At 54.0% G+C, this 24,999-nt stretch overlaps 1 protein-coding gene across 2 annotated transcripts in view; it reads right to left on the reverse strand.

The window, feature by feature from the left end:
• Window positions 1–24,999, reverse strand: part of Nol4l (nucleolar protein 4 like) — a 113,965-nt gene that overhangs the window by 58,942 nt on the left and 30,024 nt on the right. For both annotated transcript variants that reach the window (XM_076851689.1, XM_076851688.1), the window contains exons 2-3: window positions 12,524–12,679; window positions 6,809–6,920 (exon numbers count right to left, since the gene is read on the reverse strand). In XM_076851689.1, the coding sequence (XP_076707804.1) occupies window positions 6,809–6,920; window positions 12,524–12,679 (268 nt within the window). The remainder of the gene's footprint in view (window positions 1–6,808; window positions 6,921–12,523; window positions 12,680–24,999) is intronic.

A 24,999-nucleotide genomic window follows, 5' to 3' on the forward strand; every position in this document is an offset into this window, starting at 1 on the left:
CAGGTGGCCACGTCTTTCAGCAGGGCATCTCAGCGGCACACCTCTGTTCATGAGGGCCTCTGAGGCCCTTCAAGGCATTGGAGCCTCCAACTCTGGTCTAAGCTCCCTTCCTGGTGAACACCTGCCACTGCTCCACCCCATCCCTGGCCCCATAGCTTGCCACCAAAGCACCCTCAGGTACCAAATGGCTCACAGGGCTCAAACATGACTCCAGTGCCCTCTTCCCACCGCCCTTCCAAACCCTGGTGTCTCTTTAATCGCACTCAGAGGAGCACTGCGCTTCCCACATATTGCTTTGGTGTCCTGGAGATCAGAGTAATGCGTGTTCTTTTTGTAGAGAATTTGCAAAGTGCAGAAAAATGTAAAGAAACATTTTTTTAAAACCATAATTGCACCAAGCAGCTTGGCATATGCTTCTGTTTATTTTTTCCCTTTATTTTTCTTCTTTACATTCTTGATATCATAATGCATACAGAGAATTATAGTGCTTTTTAAAAAGTGGTGTTTTTTTTTTGCTTAACATTTTGTCATAGGTATTTTTGTCACCATCAAAATTCTTGCTTTGCAAATAAGATTTTTGTAACTGTGTCATATTTTACCATAATTTACTCAAGTTATTCCCTTATGATTATATGTAGGTTGCTTCTCATTGGGGCTATTATAAACAGCACTGCAGGGAACATCTCTGTGCGTAAATAGTGGTCCATATTTCTGATCTTTTCCTTTTTTAGAACTGGTTCCAAGAAATGGAATTCATGGGTCAGAAGGTAGAAATATTTGATCACTCCTGAAATCCCTGGTCAAACTGCTGGGGAATAGTCTTGAAAACCTGCTCTTGGCTTTCTCGTGTCTGCAAGGACTTTGGGACAGGTTTACGTTCACACGAGGTCTTTGACCAAAAGATCCCCTGTCCTGAGGATGGGCTGAGATCTGAGAAGGGTGAGGACAACTTCCCAACTAGCCAAAGCCTGCCCTCTTCCGTCACCACCATGCCCCAGAGACAGGCCCAGTGCAGTGAATGCAGAGGCTCTTTCAGGGCAATTTGCCACACCTGCCTCTCCAGAGCCAGCGCCCCAGCGGAAAGGGCCCCTGAAGCCATAAAAATTCTAAGCTGGTGAAAGAAGCCAGACACAAAAGGTCAAATGCTGTATGATTCCACTTGTAAGAACTATCTGGAATGAGCAAATCCATAGAAAGTAAATCGAGAGCTCCTGGGGGGTGGGGATGGGGATGGAGAGTTGCTGAGTTTAAAACACTTTCTGTTTAAGATGATAAAAAAATTTTGGAAAACTTTTGATATGTAGGTGAGCTGGTTGCTCAATAGTGTGGATACAATCAATGTCTTTAAAACAGTATAATTAAACACTAAGATGGCACACTTTATAACTATTTTACCACAGACTTTAAAAAAATATCTGCAAACTTGGGCAAAATTACCCAAAGGATGAGGGCAGCTGCTGCCTGGCCAGGGTGACAGCTCTGCAGACACAGTTCCAACAAGACGGTCCCCGACCCCGACCCCACCCAGGACTCAGGTTCCTTTGTGAGGCTGTGACTGTGCAGGATGACAGGTTTTATCAAGTTTTATAAAAATGCAGAACTTTGTCTTGCTTTTTAAAGGCCACACTGTTACACAGAAGGTTTCATTTTTGTGCTTTTAGGGAAGAGGTAAATGTAGAGTTTCTCAGAAATGGACTTGAAATGCTCCCACTCCTTAGTCTCCTTTTTTTTTTTTTTTTTTTTTTTTAATAATCCACTGAGGGCTGGGGATGTGGCTCAAGTGGCAGCGCGCTCGCCTGGCATGCGTGCGGCCCGTGTTCGATCCTCAGCACCACATACAAACAAAGATGTTGTGTCCGCCGAGAACTAAAAAATAAATATTAAAAAAAATTCTCTCTCTCTGTCACTCTCTCTTTAAAAAAATAATAATAATAATCCACTGAATTAAACCCCCAGCCCTTTTTAATTTGAGACATGGTCTTGCTAAATTGCTGAGGCTGGCCTCAAACTTGTGATCCTCCTTCCTCAACCTCCAGAATTATAGGCGTGTACCAAAGAATCTGGCTCCTATTCCCCTTTTTAAAGAGCATCCTTCCCAGTTGAGGGGCAGGGAGATGCTGGCCCCGTGCGCAGCAGCCCTGTGGTGTGGATGCATTTGTGCCCCTCTTCCTCTCACCATGCCCTAGATCCCCCAAATTGACTGGGTTGGAGGCAACACGTCAGGCAGACATTCCAGGGATGACACTGAGACGGTGTCCCCCAGGGGACCTGTGGTTCCTGTTTGCAGATCATGGATCCTCAGAGAGAATTGCAGCTTCTGTTTCATTTCCTCCAAGATGAGCCTGTCTGGGGAGAAGCTGCTAACAGCCTGTTGCTTGTGAAAGGCCACCCATGCCAAAGGCGCCTGCGGAGCTGTGGTTTCTCCCTGATGGTCATCTATGTCCTGTCTGGAATACCAGGACTTTCAGCAAGTATCATATTAATAAAATCAGATGTCATTTGACTTAGTGGCACTCATGGGCAGTGGCAGGAGTAGTCTTCCCTTCCAGTGTCTCCACAGGGCCAAAGCACGTCTGGAGCTAGGAAATGGGCCGGGAGAGCTCAGAGAGAGGAAGGCGCCATGCCTGATCTTCGGGAAGCTGGAACTTCCGGCACCGACACCCAGATACTTGGACATCACCTGTATTGGTGTTCAGTGCTTCTAGAAGTGTAAGTCCTATGGGGTGGCAGCACCTTGGTCAGCAGGGGACATTCAGCATGAGGAAATGAGCCATGGAGCTGGCAGTGGGAGTCAGAGCTTGGCCACCACAATGAGGATAGGGAGACAAGGCTTTCTGGCAGTTGGGAGCCCCGTGAGTTCTGCATGGAGGCTGCAGGAGGCTCAGGCAGGACAGGCTCTGCAGGGGCAAAGGAATGGCTGGGGTGGGGCCGTTGGTGGGGGAGGACTGGAAGGAGGGGCCTGGAGGGGTGAGGCAGGAGCTACCCTGGGAACCCACATAGTTGTTCAGGAGCCTCCACCTGAGTGAGCAGCTCATTCTCCGAGAAAGAGTAAGTGCTGCTGTCCATTGCCACTCAGGGTCTCCAACCTTACAACATGTTGTCACATCAAGGCAAACAGAAATGCACCCCCAGTACCAGGCGTGGCTCAGGAGGCTGAGGCAGGAGAATCGTGAGTTCAAAGCCAGCCTCAGCAACTGCACGGCGCTAAGCAACTCAGTGAGACCCTGACTCTGAACAAAATACAAAATAGGGTGGGGGAGTGTTGCTCAGTGGTCAAGCGCCCCTTTCAATACTGGTCCCCCTCCAAAAGAAAAGAAAAGAAATGCGCCCCCAGAGGTCCTTCTCCCCCAGAGCAGGGGCTAGATTAGGGGCACACCTGTGTCTTCTCTGCCTTCCCTGCAGCCTGGACGGCCTTGGCAAGTCAGGGGCTGGTTCCTAGGGGTGGGAGGCCCTGGAATTTCCCATCCCAGGACCTCCAGATCCGCTGCTGCCCTCTTTGTTTATGCTCCTGGCGCTGGGGGAGGGAACACGGATGTCCAGGCCCCACACTCTGCTGGGGACAAACCGCTGAGCAAGGGAGGCTTCTGTTTCCTTCCTTTTTAATAGGCAGCCAGGAAGCAAGGCATCTCCCAGCAGCCCTCAGAAGTTCCCATCCTGTCCCTGCACCCCTCTCCTCCCACCTTCCTGGGTCAGGAACAGGGGCTTGCCCTGGGAGGGAGGACCGGCATGGCGTGGAGAAGGCTCTCCAGGCTCTGGCAGGGGCAGGAGAAGTGAAGAGACCCTTCCAGCTGGCAGGATGGTGCACCTCTGGCCATGAGTGACAGGGGTCTTCAGGGGGGTCTTTGAGCGTGTAAAGCTCTCTATAGGCAACTCCCAGATACTCCCCTCTTCCCTTCCGCTCTGTCCAGGACGTGGCCCTATAAAGGGTGTGACTCCGCCTTGCTGGAGGCTGATGTGTGCCTCTCTGTGGGGCTACTAGAATGCTGACAGCCTTGTGTTGGGGACTGTGACACAACTACAGCATGGGCGGGAGACAATCTGATGCTCCCCATGTCCCAGCATGCCAGTGCCCTGTGTCATCAGCTCCTCTGATCCACCTGCCCCCTCACAGATCCAAGAGGGAGTCATTCCTTCCCCTTGGCTGATGGAAAAGTTCTCCGTCTTCCCTCTGATCTCCGGGGGGAACTAGGTGGGTGGTTTCACCCGACATTTCTTTGTGCTTTAGGTTCCTCAGTTGTGAAGCCAGGACTGAAAACTCAAGAGAACTATAGTGGCTGCTGAGCAGGAAATGTTCAGAGAGGCTCCCTAACTGCCAGGAGACACACAGCAGGAACTGGGCTACCCACAGGCCTTCTTGACCCCAAGTCCACACTCTCTCGTGGCCATGCTGTCTCCCATCCCTCCGCATCTTCTCTCCCTACTATGGGAAGGTCTACTTCCTGGGACCAAGAAGGGAGGGTGTCCTGAGGATGGGCAGGCACTTGCCTTTTGTCCTGCAGAAGCCAGCCCCAGGAAGAAGCTCAGAGCTGGTTTATATTCTAGGCAGCTCCTTGCCATGTGTGCACTCCCTCTCTCCCTCCTTTTCAGGAGTGGGGAAACACAGTGGTGGCCCATGAGGAGAGAAAACAAGCAGCTGGTGGCTGGGCACTGCCCTCCACATGGATGCCCACAGGTGAGGAGGAGTGAAGCCCACAGCCCCTGGGAGGCCTTGCAGCCTTCTGTGTGAAGCTGAGGGTGGGAGGGATGCCCCCACACATACACCATCAGGGGCCAGCAGAGGAGGGGTCGGGGGAGCTTCAGTCACCCAGGGCAGCCCACACACAGCCCCTCTTGGCCTTGCCTTGCTCCCCCCGGGCTAGCAGTTCTGTGTCTGACTCTGACAGTTGCTATGGAAACAGGACAGGAAAGGAGGGGACAGGGAAGGGTGGGCAGGATCCAGGCAGTTGCCACCAGGGCACATGCCCCTCGGGTCTAGGCCCCAACAGTGTGGGGAGTAAGGCAAGGAGGGCCTCCAGCACATCTGCAGGCCCAGGCACTGGCCCAGCAGCTGCAGCTGCTCAACCAGGGCCAGGCAGGGGCAGCAGGACCATCCAGGCACCCCATGCATCATGGAGTCCAGCCTTCTACAGTATCCCTGTGCAGGCCCAGGGCTGGCATGTGACTTCATTTCTATGAGCCTCAGTTTCTCCTGTGAAATGGGGTCATTAGTGGAGCCCACTGGCCAGGACCCACGGCATCTCAGCTGCAGTCCTCCCCACACAGTGGCCCTGCGGCCTGCTCTCGCACTGGCCTGCTCTCTGAGGTTCTTCAGAAGCTGTCTGATGTGCCCAGACTGGGCAGCCATGGCCTCGTGGCTTCCAGGACAGCAAAGCCTCTGGATTGGTGAGTCAGCTGGGGTCAGAATTTGCTCATGTGCCTCAGGGACAATGACAATGAGGGGAAAATGCCACTTGGTGCCCGTGCCCTGACGCCTTGTTGAGCATCAACTTGGGCCCTGGTTGATGTTTACCCCACCCCAGGTTTGGTGGCTGCCATCTGTGGATCTGGATAAATGCTTGCCCATTATCTCCGCTCTGTCCCCATCCTTAGACAAAATAAACCCAGACTTTAGCAATATTTTCAGGCCTGATACCCAGAAGCTGGCACAGGGCACTGGGGAGGGCTTCAAACCCTGACGAACAGCCCACCTGGGCACCATTTCCCAGGACAAAGTGACAGTCATGTCAACCAAATATGCTGGCCCATCTCATGGAAGTAAAGTCAACTGTAGGCAAACTGGCCTTGTGGGTGCACAGGTTGAGGGTCTATGGGGATTGCTGGAGTGGGCTCCATGCTGGCCTCACTGAGCAGAAAAGCAGGTGAGCGCAGGCACTGGTCCAGGGATCAACTTAGCTGGTCACAAGCACTGTGCTCATTTTAGATTCTCATCAATCCCCTCAGATCCACAGACCAGAGACTACATGGGTGGGCCCAGAGATGGGGCAAACACTAGAGGGGACCGTTTCTGACAGGTGTCATACATCAAAGGGCAAGAAGACGCACATATCAAGGGTGTGCTCCCATCCCGAGAGCTGAAGGCCAGACCCAAATGGTGCATGCCTGGAGAAAGAGCTGAGGGTGAGATCTGGGGGCCAGAATAATCGAGCTTCAAGAGTGGACAGGGTCCGGGGCTGTAGCTCAGTGGTAGAGTACTTGCCTGGCATGTGTGAGGCACTGGGTTCGATCCTCAGCACCACATAAAAATAATAAAGTAAAGGTATTGTGTTCATCCATAACTAAAAAAGAGGGGTGTGCTGGGTATGGTGGCGCACGCCTACAAACCAGCACTAGGGAGGCTGGGGCAGGAGAATGGCAAGTTCAAGGCCAGCCCCAGCAACTTAGTGAGATCCTGTCTCAAAATTTTTTTTAAAAAGGGGGAGGATGGGCTGGGGCTTAGGACATGGTTCAGGGGTGTAACACTTGCTTAGCATGTGCACGGCCCTGGGTTTGATCTCCAGCACCACACACACACACACACACACACACACACCAATAGGGCAGGGTGCCATTTCCAACTAGAACCTGGTTGGGAGGAGAGGGGCTGGCCCGGCCCTTGAAGGGCGGGAAGAATAGGTTGTTGGCTTTTAAGTGAAACTTAACATTTAAAAAAGTTCAGACAAGGCTCTCCAGATAGCACCTTGCATGAATGCTAGCTTCTAGGAATGGGGACAATGGCAGAATATGCACTTTCTTGTGCCAGCAAAGGGCAGGCCCCTCTGTGGGAGAGCCTGCTGCCCAACAGCCCTGCCCGAGCGTGTACCTCCCCTACCTTTGGGTTCCAGGCCGTTGGAATTAAAGTGCATCCGCTTCTGGCACTCCGTGCAGCTCATCAGGAAGCGCGTCACGGCCTCTCTTGGGAGGAAGGCATAGGTCTCTGCAATCTGGGGAGGAAGGAGTTTGCATGTTACGCAGGTCCACGGGGGCGACTTGGCCCCTGGGACACCAACATTGTGCTTTGGATTCAGATCCTGTGGCCCTTGCAGGAAAGGTAGGGGCAAGGGACAAGTGTCCCTTTGTGGAGAAAGGGCCAAGTGCCCTCCACTCTTAGCTATGAAAACAAGGCACCTGGTCTTCAACCTGTGTTCTAATGAGTAATGTTGCTGTGGGAACACTGTATTGCTGCCACTAAGAAGTAAGCCTATGAGCAGAGCTCCAGGGGAAGAGGAGCACCTCTTCCCCTCCTCAGAGATGGATGAACTGAGATCCGCTTATAAATCCATGGACTCTGAGCTTATAAACAGAACCCAAGGTTCTACTGGCAATTTCCAGTGATAACTCACAGGTCAAGAACATTTTTAGGGAAAGCTGGATGAGGCTGGTGCCAGAGCATCAGATTTTTTAAACTGGACAGGCTCACAGAGACTCTTCTGTTCCTGGTGACTAAGGCCTAGAGAGGTGAACTGACTCACCCGAGGTCACACAGCTTTTTAGAGGCAGTGCTCCAGATCACAGGGCCCCACAGGGAGAAGGGTGTATGCACAGGAAGGTAGAAATAGATGGAGAGACAGGAGAAGAGGCGAGGTGGCAGTGGGGAAGAGCAGGCAGCCCTCCCGGCTCACTCTAGGCTTTGGGAAACCCACTGGCCCTGATTTGGCTGCCTGTGGGGCAACCTTGGTAACCCTGGGTTCCCTGGGCGGAGACTGCCTGCTGGCCGGTTTTCACACAGGCTTCCTGGAGCCTGGTTCCTCCCACTCCTCTCCACTAAGGGGCAGCATCCCCCAAGCATTCCTGGTCCTTGCCGCAGCCCAATTGGGAAAGTTGGTGGAGGGCGTGGGGGCCTCTCTGGACAGTGCTCGCCCTGCCTCCACTGTAGACAGCACACAGTCTGCTCCCATGGGGACACGCCAATGCCCTGCTCCACCTTTATGATGGCCAGGAGGTGGACGTTGGGTGGGGCAGTGAGAGGATGTAAAAGGGAGGGGATGTCCAGTCTTTGGACAGTCAGCCCTCTTGGAGGACCCCACCCAGTTCAGCCGCCAGTGGAGTTCCAGGGGCCACTCCTGCCAGCTGCAAATGCAAGTTAATTTTGGTGACACAATTGTTATATCTCAGCTGATTTGATGCTCCACGGAGCAGGCAGACTCCTTGATGAGTTATCTCCCTTCCAAATTCCCTGTCTGATTGCCTTTCTCTGGAGGTCAGGGACAAGGACAAACCCCAGCATCTCTGACTGGAGCCAGTGGCTGGAAAGCCACAATCAGAGGTGTGGCAGTCTTCCGGGGGTGTCAGGGCCCCAAGATGCCTTTTCTGTGCCTTTCCTGCCAGGACATGGATGTCTTCATTCCCAGCCTGGCACTGTGGGAAGCCTTGGGGGCTGGAGGCTCCCTCCTCTTGCACCTGCTCAGCAGAAAGGCTGGCTCTGCCGAGAGCTACTGGCTGCAGGAGCAACCCGGCCAGGGGAAGGCGTGTGCTGGGCGGAGGAAGGCTGCGGCTGACTCTGGTCAACAAACGACCCCAGGACTCCCCTGACGTGGCACCCCAGGTCAGGTCTCAGAAGAGCTGAGTGGAGGATGTGGGGAGGGACATTTGTGTCGTTGTCTGGGAAGGGAGGGCGGGGCTTGTGTCAGAGGAGCAGCCTATCTGGACTCCGTGGAAGCTTGCTGGCTCAGCCACCCTGGGCAGAGACCTTTCTAAAGGGCTTCAGGAGGCACCCTGATTTGGATGCACTGCCAAAGGCTGTGCCCACGATGGGCAGGGATCCCTCTTGCCACATGGCCCACCAAGAGCACAGGAATGATCCCCTCTCTAGGGGTGGGAGCCGGGGCCACAGCTCTCCTGGCCTTGGCAGGGGTCCCAGCAGGAACAGGGCTGGTTGGTGTGCCCTGGGGAGGGCTCTGGTCCCTCAGAGGGGTAGAAGAGGTGACAAGGCCTCAGGGCTATCTGAGGGCCAGAGAAGGGGAGGGAGGCTGCCCTGCCCAGTGGAACCTCTGCAGCCTTGCTCCCTTGTTGCGGAGTCGGTGAAGCACAGAGAGCAGCCCAGCTCTGCTGCTGGGAACACCCACGTAGAAAACACCCCCAGCCCCACCTCTTGCAGGGCTCTTTTGGTCACCCTCATGCCTTGCCCAGGACCAGCAATGGGACCTGTCTTTCTTTTTGAGCGCATGGCTGACCGGGCCACAGGACCGCAGGATGAGTTGAAACCAGGAGGACAATCCCTGCAGAGGCTCTTGCCAATAGGATGGTGGTTTTCAGATGGTTTCAGGGCTATAGACCCTGTTCTAGAAATAGACTCCCATGCTGAAGCCCACAGCATGAGACAGAGCTGCCGTGTGGAAGGAGAGGAAGCTCCGGACCCCGTTCCCAGCTGGCTTCCTTCCGTGGCCTGGGCTGCCTGATGCCTTGCTCTTGGGCCCCCTGCCTGGACGCTGAGATGCATGTGTGAATTTGCCTTTTCCATTTTTCTTATTGGTAAAAGCTGAGACTCACTAGCAGGGAGAGCGGGAGCTATTTGCAGAGTCGCTGACTTGCAAGGCCCCATTTTCACTCCCCAACTCGGAGGCAGGCCGACAAAGACAGATGAGGCCAATTGGGGGGATTTGCACCACTTTACAAGATCCTCCTTCTGCCCTGCGGGTGGATTAGCACGTGGTGGGCCTGGAGCAGCTGCTGACCACATCTGGCCCCAACTCCAAAGTGGCCTGGCAGCCGGATCTGGATCTGAGCTCTGGAACCCGATCTGGCTTTCCAGAACCCTCAGGGAGCAAGAGGAAGCAACCCAGATAGGTGTGAAGACCAGGAAAGCCCTCAGAAAAAGAACCAGTCTTCTGTGAGGGTTCAGGGGACTTTGTAGAACTACCTGGCGCCTTCCCCAGACTTAGCACTGTAAGACCCCCTGGGACCCTTGGAATCTGGAGTCACCCTGTAGGAGAGGCTAAGGTGGGACTCTGCTCACAGTAGGAGCGCCCACCTACAGGCCCAACCACCATAAACAGCTGCACCCTAGGCTCAAACGCCTCTAGTCTAGGGCTTGCCATCAGCTCTCTCTGATTCACTGCTAGAAAGTTTTTTTACCACTGAAGAATTGGCCACACTTAGCACCCTGAACAAGTCTTGCCATCTCACTACCAGTTCTCAGACCCCTGTGGATGTCCCACGCCTGAGAGAATCTGAAAGGCTCGTTATGAGGCAGTCCTAGGATTAGCTTTGGCAAAAGACGTGGGGACAGATCCAAAAACTCCTTAGCCAAGATCCTGCCACAAACCCTGTGGTACCAGCCGTGCCTTTCCACAGCCATTACCATGGGGTTTCCTCAGAGGCTCTTCCCACAGAGACGGACAGGGTGGGGGTCCTTGTGTCTGCGGAGCATGGCTGAAGAGCTGGGCTTGGGTGGAGAAAAATGGGAACAGATGAAAAGAGGGGACAAAAGCATCTAGGCACCACCCCTGTCCCCCAAAAGAAAAAGGATGGCATAAGAAGGACGACAGATGGGGAGGGGGAGGGCGAGGAGGCAAACAGGGAGGAGGGAGGTGTGACAGCCTCCTCGGCCTCACACCCGCTGCAGGAGGCCCTGGCCTGCTCAGCTCAGCCTTGGCCCTGCTGCTGAAATTCCAGCTCTGTGCGCAGCCCAGCTGGCTCCATGCCAGCCATGTGCCAGCTCCAGGCTGGGCAGCGGGAAGTGGGGCACGCGGCGGGCATATGGACGAGAAGCCAGGAGGAGCAGAGCAAAGGGCTAGATGTCCACTTGGCCAGGGACACAGTGCTGACAGGACCAGCCCTGCCTTGCCCTCTCCACAGCACGGAGGCCACAGACCCTGGACATGGGAGAGGCTTGGGGCTGGGTACTGAGCAGCCAGGGAAATCACATGGTCCAGGAGCCCATCTGCCTAGTCCATAGCAAGTGGCCAGGAGAGGTTGGTAGAGGGGCAGGGGGTGCACTGCTCTGGAGCTCTGGGGCCAGCTGAATGACCTCAGGCTGGTGGTGAGTCTCTGGGCCTCAGTTTCCCTCATCTTAAAGTGGGGCTAATGGCAGCATGTGCTTTATACATGCAACCTTCATGTGTGTGGAGCCACCCAGGTGGGCACAGAGTGCTGTGGGCAGAGCCTGACATGCATTAAGTGCCCAAACAATGATGGATGTGGTGCTGAGAAAGCGAGCTGGATCTCATCGATGCCAAGGGGCCCAACCAGCCCCTGCCTGGGCACCCGCCCTTCTTCTATGGCCCTCTGGAAAACACCTCAGATTCCCTTCCCCAGTCACTTCCTGAAGCACACACTGAGACGCAGGAGGGTGGGGAAATGACGACCAACTCCCGCTCTCCTAAGCCAGGCCCCTTGCCTGTCTGAGGCCCTTGGCACAGGAGTCTGTCCTCAATACCCATCCAGGGCAAAGGCCATCCTCTGAAGACAAGGACAACCAGATTGCTGGATTCTCTAAAAATCAGGCCATATGGGGAAATCACAGACTTATTTAGGCCACTTCTGCAGTAATCCAAGTTGTCTATACAAAGAATTTGGGGCCTCACATCTGCCTCCAGTGGGGCAGCGCAGCCTCCCAGGGCACGTCTCTAGAAGCCAAGAAGGTCAACATGGGGTGGGTGTGAGGACACTGGCTGACTGCCACTCAAGTGCTGTGCGACCTTGGGTGGGAGCTTAGTTCTCTGGACCACAGGACTGCCATGAGGCTCGAAGGAGAGTAAAGTGCTTGGTTTCGAGAGTTCAGTAGTGGGCCTGAGTCATGGTGACATGCTCAGCTGTTGAGGGCCACAAGGGAGATGGCGTCCAACACAGTAGGCCCCTCCTGCAGGGCAGAGTTGGTTCTGCTCTGGCCACAGTCCCCTTGCCCTCCCCTATTTGTGGTATTTCCCATCCTACATTGTCAGCTCTGCTTAGAAGGCCGAGTAATAAACCACCTTCTCCAAGATGCCCACAGGCTTGGCACTGAGTGCCAGGGCTGGCAGTGTCTTTGCTGAATGCTCTGGGGACCTGGGTTCTTGCTTCCTCAAAGCTGGCCTGGGAGATGCATCTGCTTTTGTGTGTCTTGCCTTTGCTCTCAGCCTCCCCACCCCAAATCCAACTGGGACCGCTGAGAGAGTGGGCAGCAGGTCCTCAACTTCCCCTGGGGAACTCTCAGTACAGATGAGGCAGGGCTGTGGGGACCGGATAAAGTCCCATGTAGGAAACACCTAGACAGGACAGACGCCCAGTGTGAGCCAGCCCCCACCCCAGAGCAGGCTCAGGAGGCTGGGGCTAGAGGGGTAGGCTCAGTGGGAGCCAGGAAGAGGAGGGCTCCCTCCCTGCCAGTCCCTTCTTCCCTCCCTCTCACTCCCTCAACCTGCTTCTCCTTTGTGCTCAGACCACAGAACCCGCCCCCTCGCCCTGTGAGCCATCTCTGGCTGCCATGTCCTTGCCCTGTGCCCCCCTGGGTCCCCAAAGGCCATTTCATCACGCCTCAGCTGCCCGCCCCGCCCCCGCCCGACATGTGCGGAGCCCGTGGCCTCCTGCCAAGGCCTGGGGCTGCCCGCGGAGGCAGAGGCAGGAATCTCACCGCACGGTAGGTTTTCTTCTGCCCAGCGTGCTTGGGGGCTTTGCCTGGCTCCGCGGAGCTCTCCACATGCATCGAGTAGATGATGTCAAAGAAATCTTCCACCACAGCAACCCGCTTCAGAGAGATGCCCTCGGGCTCCGACAGGCCATCTGCCCCCTGCGACAGGGTGGACAAGCCACGTTAGTGTCAGGGCTGATGGTGGGTGAGAGCTGGGCCCTGAGGCTGGGCCAGGGGTCGGGGCAAGGGTGGCGATGCTCCCCAACCCGTCTGGCACTGCCTCTCTCCCTGGGCAGGATCTGGGACGGACTGGAGGGAGCCTGTGGAGAGGGCTCAGGGAGGGGGTGCCAGAGACAGGGCTGAGGGGACTGCTGCTAACTCCACCAGCAACAATGGGCAGAGAACCACGACAGCGAAAATACAAATACAAATGGAGAAACCGAGAGGCTCCACGTTCATGACTCCAGACAGATTGTGCTGGACTCGGGGCGGGGAGCTCTCGAACCACACGCTGTGCCAAGACCATCCTGGAAGTCTCTGGGGAGGGGGTGCTAAATAGATGCAGCCCCATCAGGAGCTTGCCAATTAGCTGTAACCTTTCACTGCGGTCCTGCGCTAGGGCCCCAGGGGACCAGCTCCCATCACCTGGGTGGCTCCTGCCTCCACCCTGGCCTTTCTGAAAAGCTTTTCACCACTGCCTGTCACCCTCCCACCCAATAGCTGAGCGCCAGCCACAGCACCCGGGCCCTTTGTGTGTAGAGATCTACAGAATAACAGGCACAGGGCCACGTGGAGGTGGCAGGACTGTGAGCACGGTAGCTGTGGGCCACAAGCCTCTTATCAGGCTGGCATGAGTACTGTCAGCTGGCCCCACAAGGTATGCCAGGATCAAGACAGGGTCCTCTGCAGCAAACAGTTGCTGGGCTGGCCAGCCTGCCCACCCCTGCCCACCTCTGCCTGTGGAGGTGTGAGGCTACAGGAGAGAGGCATGTGCTGGACGAGGCCAGTGCTGCAAGGTTTGCAGCTTCTGATCCACAGAGCATGGGATGAACACGGCCCAGGGACACCAGCTCTCAGCCATCACCTCCCTAAGAGGAGTCTCGGAGGGCCTTAGGAGGCTTCAGAGATCAAGAGAAAGCAGGGCAGAGTAGACTTGGGGGAAGGAGGCAGACCCAAACTGTGTCTGACACATAGTAGGTGCTCAATAAATAACTGCTAAGTGAGTGATTGGTTATAAGTGGCATAAGGGCAGGGTAATTCATTTTTCATTATTATTATCATTATTTTTGGTACCGAGGATTGAACCCAGGGGTGCTTTACAACTGAGCCATATCTCCAGTCCTATTTATTTATTTTTGAGATAGGATCTCACTAAATTGCTTAGGGCCTCACTAAGTTGCTGAGGCTGAACTTACAACCCTCCTGCCTTAGTCTCCCAGATTGCTGGGATTATAGGCATGCACCACTGCACCCAGCCTGGGTAGGATAGTTTAAACACACTCTGCCCCATCATTTAAATGGCTATGTGATCTGAGTAGTTACCTTGCTTCTCTGATCCTTAGGTCCTTTAGCTATAAAGACCCCTTCCCAGGAGATTTAGTGGGGAATAAATGAGAGGCATGTGCATACTTAGCACAGAGCCTGGCACACTTAGAACAGAGCCTGGCACACTGGAGCTGTTCCACAAACACTGTTATTAAGAAGTGCTTTGCAGCTGGCCAAGTTTCCCCCAGGTATGATAAAGCTGAACATTGTCACAACCCTGGGAGGTTGTCAAGGGTCAAATCCTGCCCACAGGACAGTAGCTGGGAGATGGTAGAGATGGTCTAGGACCTCAGACTTTGTAGTCCAAGTAGAATACTGGCCCTGCTGGTGCATGACGCTCACAGCACATTCTGGCCACAGGTGGGCTTTGGTCTTACCCAGTGCCCTTTAGAGTACTCTTTTACCACTACCCACCTGAGAGCAGAAAGCAGAGGGGAAGAAGGGCATCTGGGCATCTCAGGGGCAGGGTACCCAAACTAGAGATAATAGACAGCACCCCTGCCTGGTGACCCTGGGTGGTGACCTTACAAGCCCTGTATTGGCCTTCCTGCAATGGCTTCCTTCCTGGTCAGAACCCATTTCAGTGGGGACTTTCCAGATAGCAGGTGTCCATGTGTGTAGGTACATGTGTGCATGCATGCAGGGAAGCCATCTGCTGGTCACTTTTGCTCTGGACCTGGGCAAACTTCTCTGAGCTTCACTTACAAGATGAGATAAAATTCTGTGACTTTTCAGTTTTAAACTGAGGTGTTACTTTTACCTCTTTCTTGGTGTTATCTCAACTCCCCTGAAGTCCTAAACCATCAATGACATTTTGCAGGACAAATGACAAGCTTGCTGGTTAGCTAACTTGAAACTGCCTAGCACCTTCAAATACTGTCATGACAGAATGTGGAAGGGACAAATATTATGTACTGAGAATTTAAACCCAGGGGCCCTTTACTACTGAGCCACATCCCCAGTCCTTTTTATTTTGAGACAGGGTCTCACTAAATTGCTTAGGTCTCTCTAATTGCTGAGGCTGATCTGAAACCTGTGATCCTCCTGCCCCAGTCTTCAGAGCTGCTGGGATTCTAGGTGTGCACCACTGCACCCAGCAGTTAGAATACAACCAGAGGTTCATATTGGTGGTACACCGTGTAATTCCAGCAGCTCTGTAGGCTGAGGCAGGAGGATCACAAGTTCGAGGCCTGCCTCAGCAACTTAGCAAGGCTGAAAGCAACTTAGTGAGACCCTCTCTCAAAATGAAAAATAAAAAGGGGACATGGCTCAGTGGTTAAGCACCCCTGGGTTCAATCTCCTGGTACCAAAAAAAAAAAAAGAAAGAAATATAACTGAGTTTCTATTTCTTAATCTGGGTGTGGTTATTCAGTTGTGAAAGTGTGTTCAGTTTATAAAAAGTCATTAAACAGAACACTTAAAACTTTGACTTTTCTGTATGTCTGTTAAACTTTCATATTTAAAAATGTTAATTTTTCAAAAAGTATCAAGGGGAAGTTTTCACATTTTGATAATCTGAATCCAGAGACCAAAAAAAAAAAAAAAAAAAAATGAGTATAGCTACTTAAAGTAAATAGACTTCCCTGCTCCTAAAACTGTTTCAGGGCAGAATACAGAAGTTTCTGGAAAAGGAAGGGGATATAATTTGGTAGGAAGGAAGGAAAAAAGCAACCCAGTGAAGTGAGAACATTTTAGAGAGGTGAGAAAGAAGAGCCAGCCCTCTAACCAGCTCTGTGACCTAGGAGGTTCATCTTTCTTCTTTATTTATTGAAATTCAGTTTTCTTACCTACAATGTGGGCCTAAAAAGTCCTAGTTGGATGTTTGAAGGACCAGGTAATATGCGTGTCAGGTATTCGGCACATACCGACTTGGCAAATGCCCATCTCCTCCCCTGTGGACCCACCAAGTCTGAACATTTTGTGTTTGGGAATCGTCTCCCATCTCCTGTTTCTCTGACCCAGCCAGATTACAAAATGGGCCCCCTGGGGTATTAACCATCATCAGAAGAGATGCATTTATTTAATTATTAAATAATATATAGGCTACCTCACAAGCTTGGAATAAGCTTTCCTAAACTCAAAGTATAACTAATTGGCCCAGGTGAAACAGTGGAATACACTGTCATACAAAGAGTGCAACCCATCTCTGTCCCAACTTCCCACCTCCATTCTCAGGCAGATTCCTATAAGCCTCGGATTGCACTTGGTCCAACACAACGATAAAACTATGCAAGAGAAACTCTTCAGTAGCTCCCTCGTTAAAAATTGATTGCTATTTCCCCTAATATTCAAACTTGGGTCCTATAATCTGCCTAGCTCTATGGCAGAGACATACACAGGGAAGAAGAGGGCCTGTAGCAACCATAATTCAAGACACACAAGGTCTGCAGAGCCACACCTTCAACTGTCCTATGGCGAGCTGTGACCACCTGGACTCCATGTGTGCAACACCCTAAGGGAAGAACACCGGGACATCTGTGTGGCCTTCAAGAACCCTGGGAAGATGGTAACAAAGGCTCTGACAGCAGTCACATGCACGGCCATCTCTGCCCTGCCCTGCGCCCACAGAGGTAATGACCTTCCTGCTGAATGCTGCAGGAAAGGCAGGCCTCCCTACCTGGGAATGCAGACAGGGCTGTGAGGCAAAAGCTGCTAATTAAGGGAGCTGAAGGCACCTTCCATAGCCTTGGGATGTCCCTGCCAACTCACTTCTGCCTTGTACCCAAATTAGCTTCATCTAATCCATTGCTCTAAGCAAGCCACACACTGGATTGACAAAAGAAGTTCCTTTTACTCATGGGGCTAGATCAAGAAGGGACCTGGAGTCTTCTGACTATCTCAGCTTCCTGGAAATGCTGAACAGGAGTGATGGAAAGGAACCCCAAAGCACCTCATGTTTGGGAAATTCATGATAACAAGTCACCTGTACAGGACCAGTCACCTGTACAGGATCAGCCTCTGGGGTCTTCCTCTGTGGGGAAGAACACTGCCATGGTAACATATACTCCATCCATTCCAATCATCCAACCCCCAAACAGCCAGCCAGGCCCCAGTCAATAAAACCAGACATGGCAATTGTGTTAAAAATGCTTGGCGCTATTAACTTTCTTAGATACCGGCAACTCCCTTAAATTTGGGTTCTAAACTAAAGACAGTTGCAAGCCATTAAGGAAATCATCAAATGTCTACTTAAATATTGCTGATATTTCAAAACACTTGGAACAGCGGTCCTCAAAGAAGCATCAGGGATTTGTTAAAAATTCCGATTTTTCAGACTCTACTTCAAACCTACCAAATCTGATGCTCTGTCTCCCCCCATCCCTCCCACGCGCCCTCCCTGGTACTGGGCACTGACTCAAAGGTTCTCTACTACTTAGCTACACCCCAGCCCTTTTTATTTTTAATTTTGAGACAGAGTCTAAGTTGTCTGGGTTGGCCTCAAACTTGGGATCCTCAGACTCCTGAGTAGCTGGGATTACTGACAAGTGCCACTATGCCCAAGTCTGGGGTTTTAATGGGCCCTCCAAATGATTCTGATGTCAGACATTTGAGAACAGATTAAAATGTCTCTGATTAAGACAGGGAGGTAACTAGTAGAGAAACTGGTGCTGGCTCATTAAATATAGACATGCTCTGTGCTTCCAGGCCTAATATATTAAAATTTTCATCTCTAATGAAGGCCAATTTTCCTAATAGTAGAAACAAAAGAATCTTATTGGGCAACATTAGTATAAATTCAAGACATTTGCCCAGAGACTTAATGTGGATTATAGATAGAAAGGGCAGGAGCCCTCCCCATCCTGACACTAGATTTTTACATTCTCCCTGGCAAAGTTAATTAATATTTAAGGTCATCCCTTGACAGGTCTTTTCTGGCTTCCTCAGTTTCCTCGAATGATCTGCATGCTCATCGTGAAAGGTTTGCCATGTCTGAGGCTGCAGACCAACAGGGGGATCAGCCTGTCCCACCAAGCTATTAGATGGGCTCGCGCTGGGGTCTCATGATGATATAGGGAGTCATCCCTCAGGTCTGACGGAATCTTGCCTGTCTCCCCGCAGAAGCCAATTAAATGGACCCCTGCCCTTGATGGCGAGTGCAGTCCAATTGCTAATGGATTGCAGTTCTGTCATCCCCCTTGGAACTTTGAAGTCACTTGCTGGTAATAAGTTACATACTTATCAAGGTGGGATCACCATTTTAGGCCACCGGGGTGCCATTTAGTGCACCACCATCACTGTATTAGCGGAGTATGCCTTCCAGCGACAACAAGACCATGGTTGAGAAAAGGCAGCTAACTAGAGGGGACATTTCTCAACTGGGTTCCTTCTGTGGTAGAGGAAGAAAACACAGAGAATCCTAAGGAAATGTCCTCTTGGTGCATTTCAGATCTAGCTCTTGACAAGGCATAAAAAGCAACAGGTTGGCCATTAGAGGACAAAATCTGTAGGCAGAGCCCACCCCAGGGGAAACAGACCTTTGGCAGCCACTTGTTTGGGAGCCTGGGACTTCAGGGGGTTGATTGCACAGGCAGCTGGGATGCCGCTCCATCCCATCCAGGCCAGCCCCAAAGTGGCTATTACAGGTCAAGGGACTGTGCTTACTATCAGCCACTCCTCCCAGACTCTGCAAAGTGGCTCTTCTTCCTGTCCCCCAAACCCCACTGATGGAATAATTCAGCTGGGCCTGGGGTTTGGAAAGTTTGGGGAGAGTTTCCTAAAAAGTCTTATTCCAACTCCAAGGCATGGCTGAAAGAAGGCCTAAGGGGGAGGAGTCAGTCCCTGCACAGGAGCCCCAAGGGAGAGGAAAGAGGGTGAGAGGAAATCTTAAAACCACACAAAACTGATAGAATTACAAGAAAAGCAGAAATGAAGAGCCTCATCCAGAAATTTTCTCTCCTGAGTCCCCTAGAGAAACCAGTCATGATTTGTGAAAGGCAATCAGATGATTGAGGAAGGTATTGCTTAAATGGAACAATGACAGTATTTTAATTTCTCTTGGTTGTGAATCCTATCTACTGGGGACTGGAAACCAAACCAAATCAAAATAAAACAAAAACAAAAAGACCCCAACCAACCAACAAAATCCACACCAATGAAAATTCCAAATTAAGGATTCACACTGGAATTTTACGATCTACAGTTCCAATGAGCTCTGCAGGCCAGGATGGGGCACAGGGATGAGACCCTCCCCCATAAATAAATAAACACATAAACAAGGCGCTGCAGCACCTGCTTCTTCTCCACCCTTGTGCTCAATCTCCAACTGTTAGTGCAGAGCTGCTGCCACCACAGAGTCGCACCTGCCATCTGGAACAGCCTCACATATTCCAAGACCTCCTTTCTGCTTCACTGAACCTCCATCTTCTTTCAAATCGAATGGGGACTGAAATGCTCACCCTGGGCCACAGAGAAAGGTGCTTGGGGTCAGCCCCCAGACAACAGCACTACCTTTGAGGGATGCCATGTCCTTCAAGCGGCTCCAAATAGTTTTCTTTTTTTCTTCTCTCTCCCTTCCTTCCTTCCTTCCTTGTTAACTCTGGGGTGTCTGAAAAGGGTGTGTTGGGGAGAGCGTGGGAGCTGCGGGAGTGAGAGGAGCTGGGGAAATGCAAATCCTGATAACGGCCGGGATGCTCGGGGAGGAAGGCGGTACTCCGCAGCCTCCCTAGCCCACCGGACCGGCCAGCGCCTAGCTGCGGGATTTGGCCTGGGGCAGGTGGCGGCAGGAAGGTCTCTAAAGGTGAAGTCAGAGGCCTGCGGGCAATCCAGCTCTGACCTCGAGCAAGGAAGGGGTCCTGCCCGGGCCTCAATTTCCTCCTGTGGGAGTTGACACCACGCGTACAATGGCTTTCCACCTCACAGGATGCACAAATACACCCGCCCTCGGCGACCGCTGTCACCACCACTGAGAGGGACGCTCTCCAGGACTCTGGGGACCCTCTTTCCCCCAGGCGTCAGGGTCTAGGACAGGGAGTCGGGACCGCTGAAGAAGAGGTCCTAGGCGGAAGGGGGCGGCCCTGAGCCGGACAGGCCCCGCGGGCGGGTCCCTCCGGCCGGCCGAGGACAGAGGCCCGAGTGGCTAACGAGCAGGGGCCCCAGGTGCGGGCCCCACCCGGGCGGGGTTATGGGAGGAGAAGGGGAGGGAGGGGGAGGGGCGCGGCCCCGCGCTAATGACTGTTGACAGCGCGCGCTGGGGCTGGCCCGGCCGCGCGCGCCGCTGACAGCTGCTCCGGCGGGGGGCGGGGCGGGGGTGAGGCAGCTCGCGCTCCCTCCACGGCGCACGCGCGTGCGCCCCGACGGGGAGGGGCAGAGAAGCGCGCGCGCGGGCGCGCGCCGGCCCGGGTTCGGAGGGCCTGCTGGAGCGACTCGAGCGGGCTCCTCGCGGGCAGGCAGGTAATGAGAGTAACCATGGCAACCCACCAGAGGAAGTGTATTCTGCAGGAGACGTTAATCCCCTCTCCCCGGAGCTGGGACAGCCTGACTTTCCATTCTCACACAGTAATTAGATACCAGCTGTCAGTGCAGGGGGGACGGCTCCGCGGCTGCAGCCCGGCTAGGGGGACGCACAAAGCGGGTGGGGGGACGCAGGGAGGAGGGCATTAAAGACACAGGGACGCTTTGCGGCGGTGGGCCGCGGCGGCGCGCCTCCCGGTCTCCGGCCTCCTGGAGCGCGCCCGCTCACCTGGAGACCCCGCCCGCACGGGGCCCCGCCCACCCCACGCGCACCTGCTGCGCGCGCGCCTGCGGGCCCTCGCGTTTCCCCTCCCAGCCCCGCCCCCCGGCTCCGGGCGCACCTGCCCTGCTCCGCCCTCCCGGGACGCTGCCCACCTGTCCTTTGTGCGGGGCGGTACCATTCGATCTTGCCAGCTCTCCTTCAGGGAGCGCCCGCTATGTGCCAGGCGCTGTGCCAAGCCTGATCTCGTGTAATCCTCACAGACCCTCTGCGGTAGGCGCCTCTGCTGCTCCCCGCCCAAGGCGCAGCGGGGTGTGGCGGTTTGCCCAGGGTCATGCAGACTTGAGCCCCCATCCCGATGCCCATTTAACCACGGAGCTACAGCGCCTCCCCATCGCGTCCACATCCGTTATAGCTGAGGGCCTCCCAGCCCGCTGGGCGGGGGGGGGGGGGGGGGGGGGGGGCAAAACAATCACACTGGTGCCTGGCGTTGGGGGGCACCTACTGTGTGCCAAGTATTCACTGTCTCTTTTCACTTTCTCAGCAGCCCCTGGAGATTTATTAGGCCCGCTTTACAGGGGTGGAAATGGAGGCACAAAAAGCCCAAGCGACTTGTCCAGTCAGGAAGGTACAGGGTGCAGAGCTGGGACTCAAACCCAGGAAGTCTAATCCATGCTCCCAGCTAGTGGGCTGGTAACCCACCCTTGGAATCCTGGTGGTTGAAGTCCAGGGGTCCTTTCCACTGTTCAGCCCACCCAGGTCCTGTCCCAGCATCCTTAGGACAGGAGCCACCTTTCCTAGCCCTGAGAAAGCTAAGAGGTTTCTAGGCCTAAAGCCATAGCAGGTCCCTAGTTTCTGTCCAGTCTCCCAGCAACCCTTGCTCTCAGCACAGGTACAGCTAGTAAGTCTTCTCTGCCAACTTCTCCATTTTCCAGATAGGAAAACCAAGACCACCAAAGCAAGAGGCTGGCCTATGGGAGATGGCCTAGTAAAGCCTTTGGGGAGAGTTCAGTCTCCTTAGGCCCAGTTGGGCCCCCTGCCTCCCACCCCACAATCAAGGTGGGGGGAGCACACCAAGGAGGGACAGGAAGTGCAGAGAGGCAGAGCCGGCTCTGCGTCCCAGTGGCGGCAGCGGGTGTCTGGGGCAGGAGGAGGCTATCTGATCCCTTCCCCACTGCCCCGGCCATGACCTCCTTCCTCCCTCCCTCTCTCTTTCTTGCTCTCTTTCTCTCTCCCTCCCTCCTCCCCCATGGCCAGGGTAGCCAGTACCCTGGGCTGCAGCTGAGAACCCAGCGATTCCGGGCCCAGCAGAATTCCAGTGGGAGGAGGGGTCAGGGGAGGTTGGGCCCCGGGCTTTAGGGACAGGGGCACCCCTGGGGCTGCCCCACCCTGCACTGGCCAGGGCTGGGCTGCCCCAACCTCACCGTTTCCTGCCTCTGCTCTCCCCATCTCTCAGTAGCAGAGCAGCCTAAATTTGGCTCAAGAAGGGAATGGGGGAGGTGGCGGCAGGCGGGTGCTGTCAGAGGCCAGGGCGTAGCTCCCCGTCTAGCCGGCTGGCATTTTTGCTGTCTGGAGGAGGGCAGGGGGGCTCGGCAGGCAGCCCTCTCCCGGAAAGGGAGATGTTCCTACCTTCTGACACACACTGACTAATGTGCAAACGACATGCAAACTGGGCTTCAGAACAGGAGCTCAGCCAGGAAGCAGCTCAGTGCTGCTTTGGGAGATGAGGGCAGCATCAGGCCCACTCCCCAGGGCCTTCCGGGGTGGGAGCACAGGGTGTCCAGGCCTGGGCCTTGGGAACCTCAGTTCCTCTCCAGCTGTGGGCCTCCATCCTAGTGGCTGAGGGCCATGGTCGTCTGCCTGCTATGGCAGTGCTGGGCACACCCTGTTGCATGGTTAAGCCCATGAGTTCTGTTGCCACCATGCCAGATTTGACCCCAGCTCTCCACTGGCCACTTGGGTGAGTTACTTAACAGAGCACCTAGACAAATAGCTTGTGGGATAGAATATCCCACGTGACCTTCCCTAGAAGCTGGGCACAAGCACATGACCTGAAAGAGCCCGGGTTTGGATTTAGACCTAGACTCCAGGCTTTTTGGGTTGCACTCCCCACCCACTTCTGGGAAATGGGTTCAAGACCTCAAGGTCAGCTGTGATGTCCACACATACCCCCAATGATCAAGTCTCATTGCTCTGCATTTCTTTGCCCTCTACCTCTGTCCTGTTCTCATCTCTTCTCTCCTGGCTGCTCTGTCCTGGTTTTTTTGGTCTCTATACGGTTGTGGATTTCTTGCAATCTCTCTTTCCTCCCTTTCTCTCCATGTGTCTTGGTGACCTTGGACAAGTCACTGCCTCTTCCAGTCTCAATCTGCACATTTGCTAAATGAAGGTAATGAGAAGTGGATAATGGGCTGTCTGAGCCCTGGGGCCCAAGGGCACTTGAGGGTGGCAGCTCTTTACAACCCCCACCCACCATCCCAAATGTCCAGGAGGGGTGGCTGTGTCCTTAACTCTATCAGGCCTGGGGTGTTGGGGCCCACTTCTCAGTAGCTCTGTTTAACCCTAGATAACTGCTCATCTGCCCCTCAACCAGGGCTGATATGAGCTGAATCCAACTTCCTGCCACCCAAAAGCCACTTCCTGTCAAACTTGAGTTGATACCAGAAGAACTTGTTTTCTGTGCACAGAGCAATCCCTGAAGGGGCAGCCCCTAGCCTGCCCAGCTGTGAGTATTTCTTCACTTGCTGGTCTACCTGGCGGAGCTGGACAGGGGAAGATAGGGCCTCTGCCCTCCCCACCTCTGCAGCTGCCTGCCTGCCTGGAGGTTGTCCCCCAGCCACAAGTTAACCCAGGAAGGGTGCCCAGGCCCCTCTGGGCCCAGACAGAACCATGTAGGCTGTGACACACAGCCTGACACAGCCTTCATAGCCACCAGGCATGTGGGCAAGGACTCAGAGACAACATGTGTGACTGTCATACACAGTTAAGATCACAGAAGCACATATGTGGACACACAGCCTCACCCAGGACAGACATGGGACAGTCATCCATAGTGACAAGCAGTCACACTCAGAGTCCCATGTGATTCCACACAGTCTCAGAATCACTCCTTCTTCACACACAGCACCAAATAAGACTCTCTACCCACTGCCCCACGTTTGCGCAGCACCTCCTTCCAGGTGTATTCACTGAGTCAACAAATGCTCTTCAGGGTCTGCTCTGTGCCTGGCCTTGGGCTAGATTGTAATAAGAACTACCAGAATAGTAACAAATAATCAGTGGCCCCATGCCATTCCCTTGGTTTCCTCATCTGTGAAGTAAGAGCCTTGCCCCAGAGGCTGTTGGGAGGAGTGAGGAGCTAATGCACATAAAGCCCCTGGCCCAGGTGTAGCCCTTGGAGGGTGCCATCTAAGTAAGGCTGTCTCAGTTACTTACCCAGGAGCATCACTGTGCCCAGCTCCATGCTGAACACCTGAGCACCTTATCTTCCTTAGTCCTTGCACAAGTCCCCAGCAGCTGGAGTCACTGATCCCATTTTACAGATGAGGAAACTGAGTCCACAGGGAGCCCACTGATCTTGGCTCATGCCATTCGCTGCTGCCCCAGGCTGTCCCACTACTCTCACACAACACTCCTGCTCCCTCTGCCTTAAGAGCCCTCCTCTGTCTTTCTCTGTGACTGGCCTTTCTGAGCTGGCTTCTTGCACAGGACCCCCTGGGAGAGCCCATGGCAGCCCCTGTCGCCTTCCCCAAAGCCCAGTGGATCCCCCACTGGACCTGAAATGCCAAGAGTAAGGCCCATTTTGTCCTGTTCTCACCATGTTCTAGTCCTTGGCACACAGTAGGTGCTCAACAACTATTTTGGAATTAAAAGAATAAGCAGAGTGGCCTCACAGCTACTGAGGACAGAGTCCCAAACTGGATCCAGGACACTCCATGGCTGGAGCTCATTTCTACACATGTGTGTTGTTCCGCCCACCAGAGGCCCTTACTGACATGGATTGAGTGAACGGATGAGCAGGACCAAGGTACCAGGACCCACGGCAGTGAGCCGGCCGACCTCCTTCATTTCCTGGCAGAGTGGACCTGAGCCAAGCTCCAGGCACCTCGGGTGGTGGTGGGGTTGACGGCCGCCTGAAGCCGGCTGTCAGGGCTGGTCTGGCCAGAGCCGCCAGCAGGGGAGACCAGCTGGCGGTGCGGGGTCCATTGGCCCAGGCCTGGAATCTGAGACGCCCTCAGAGGCACCGCTTCTCTTTGGGCCCCCA

The sequence above is a fragment of the Callospermophilus lateralis genome, chromosome 3 (assembly GCF_048772815.1).
Source record: "Callospermophilus lateralis isolate mCalLat2 chromosome 3, mCalLat2.hap1, whole genome shotgun sequence".
Taxonomy (NCBI): Eukaryota; Metazoa; Chordata; class Mammalia; order Rodentia; family Sciuridae; genus Callospermophilus; species Callospermophilus lateralis.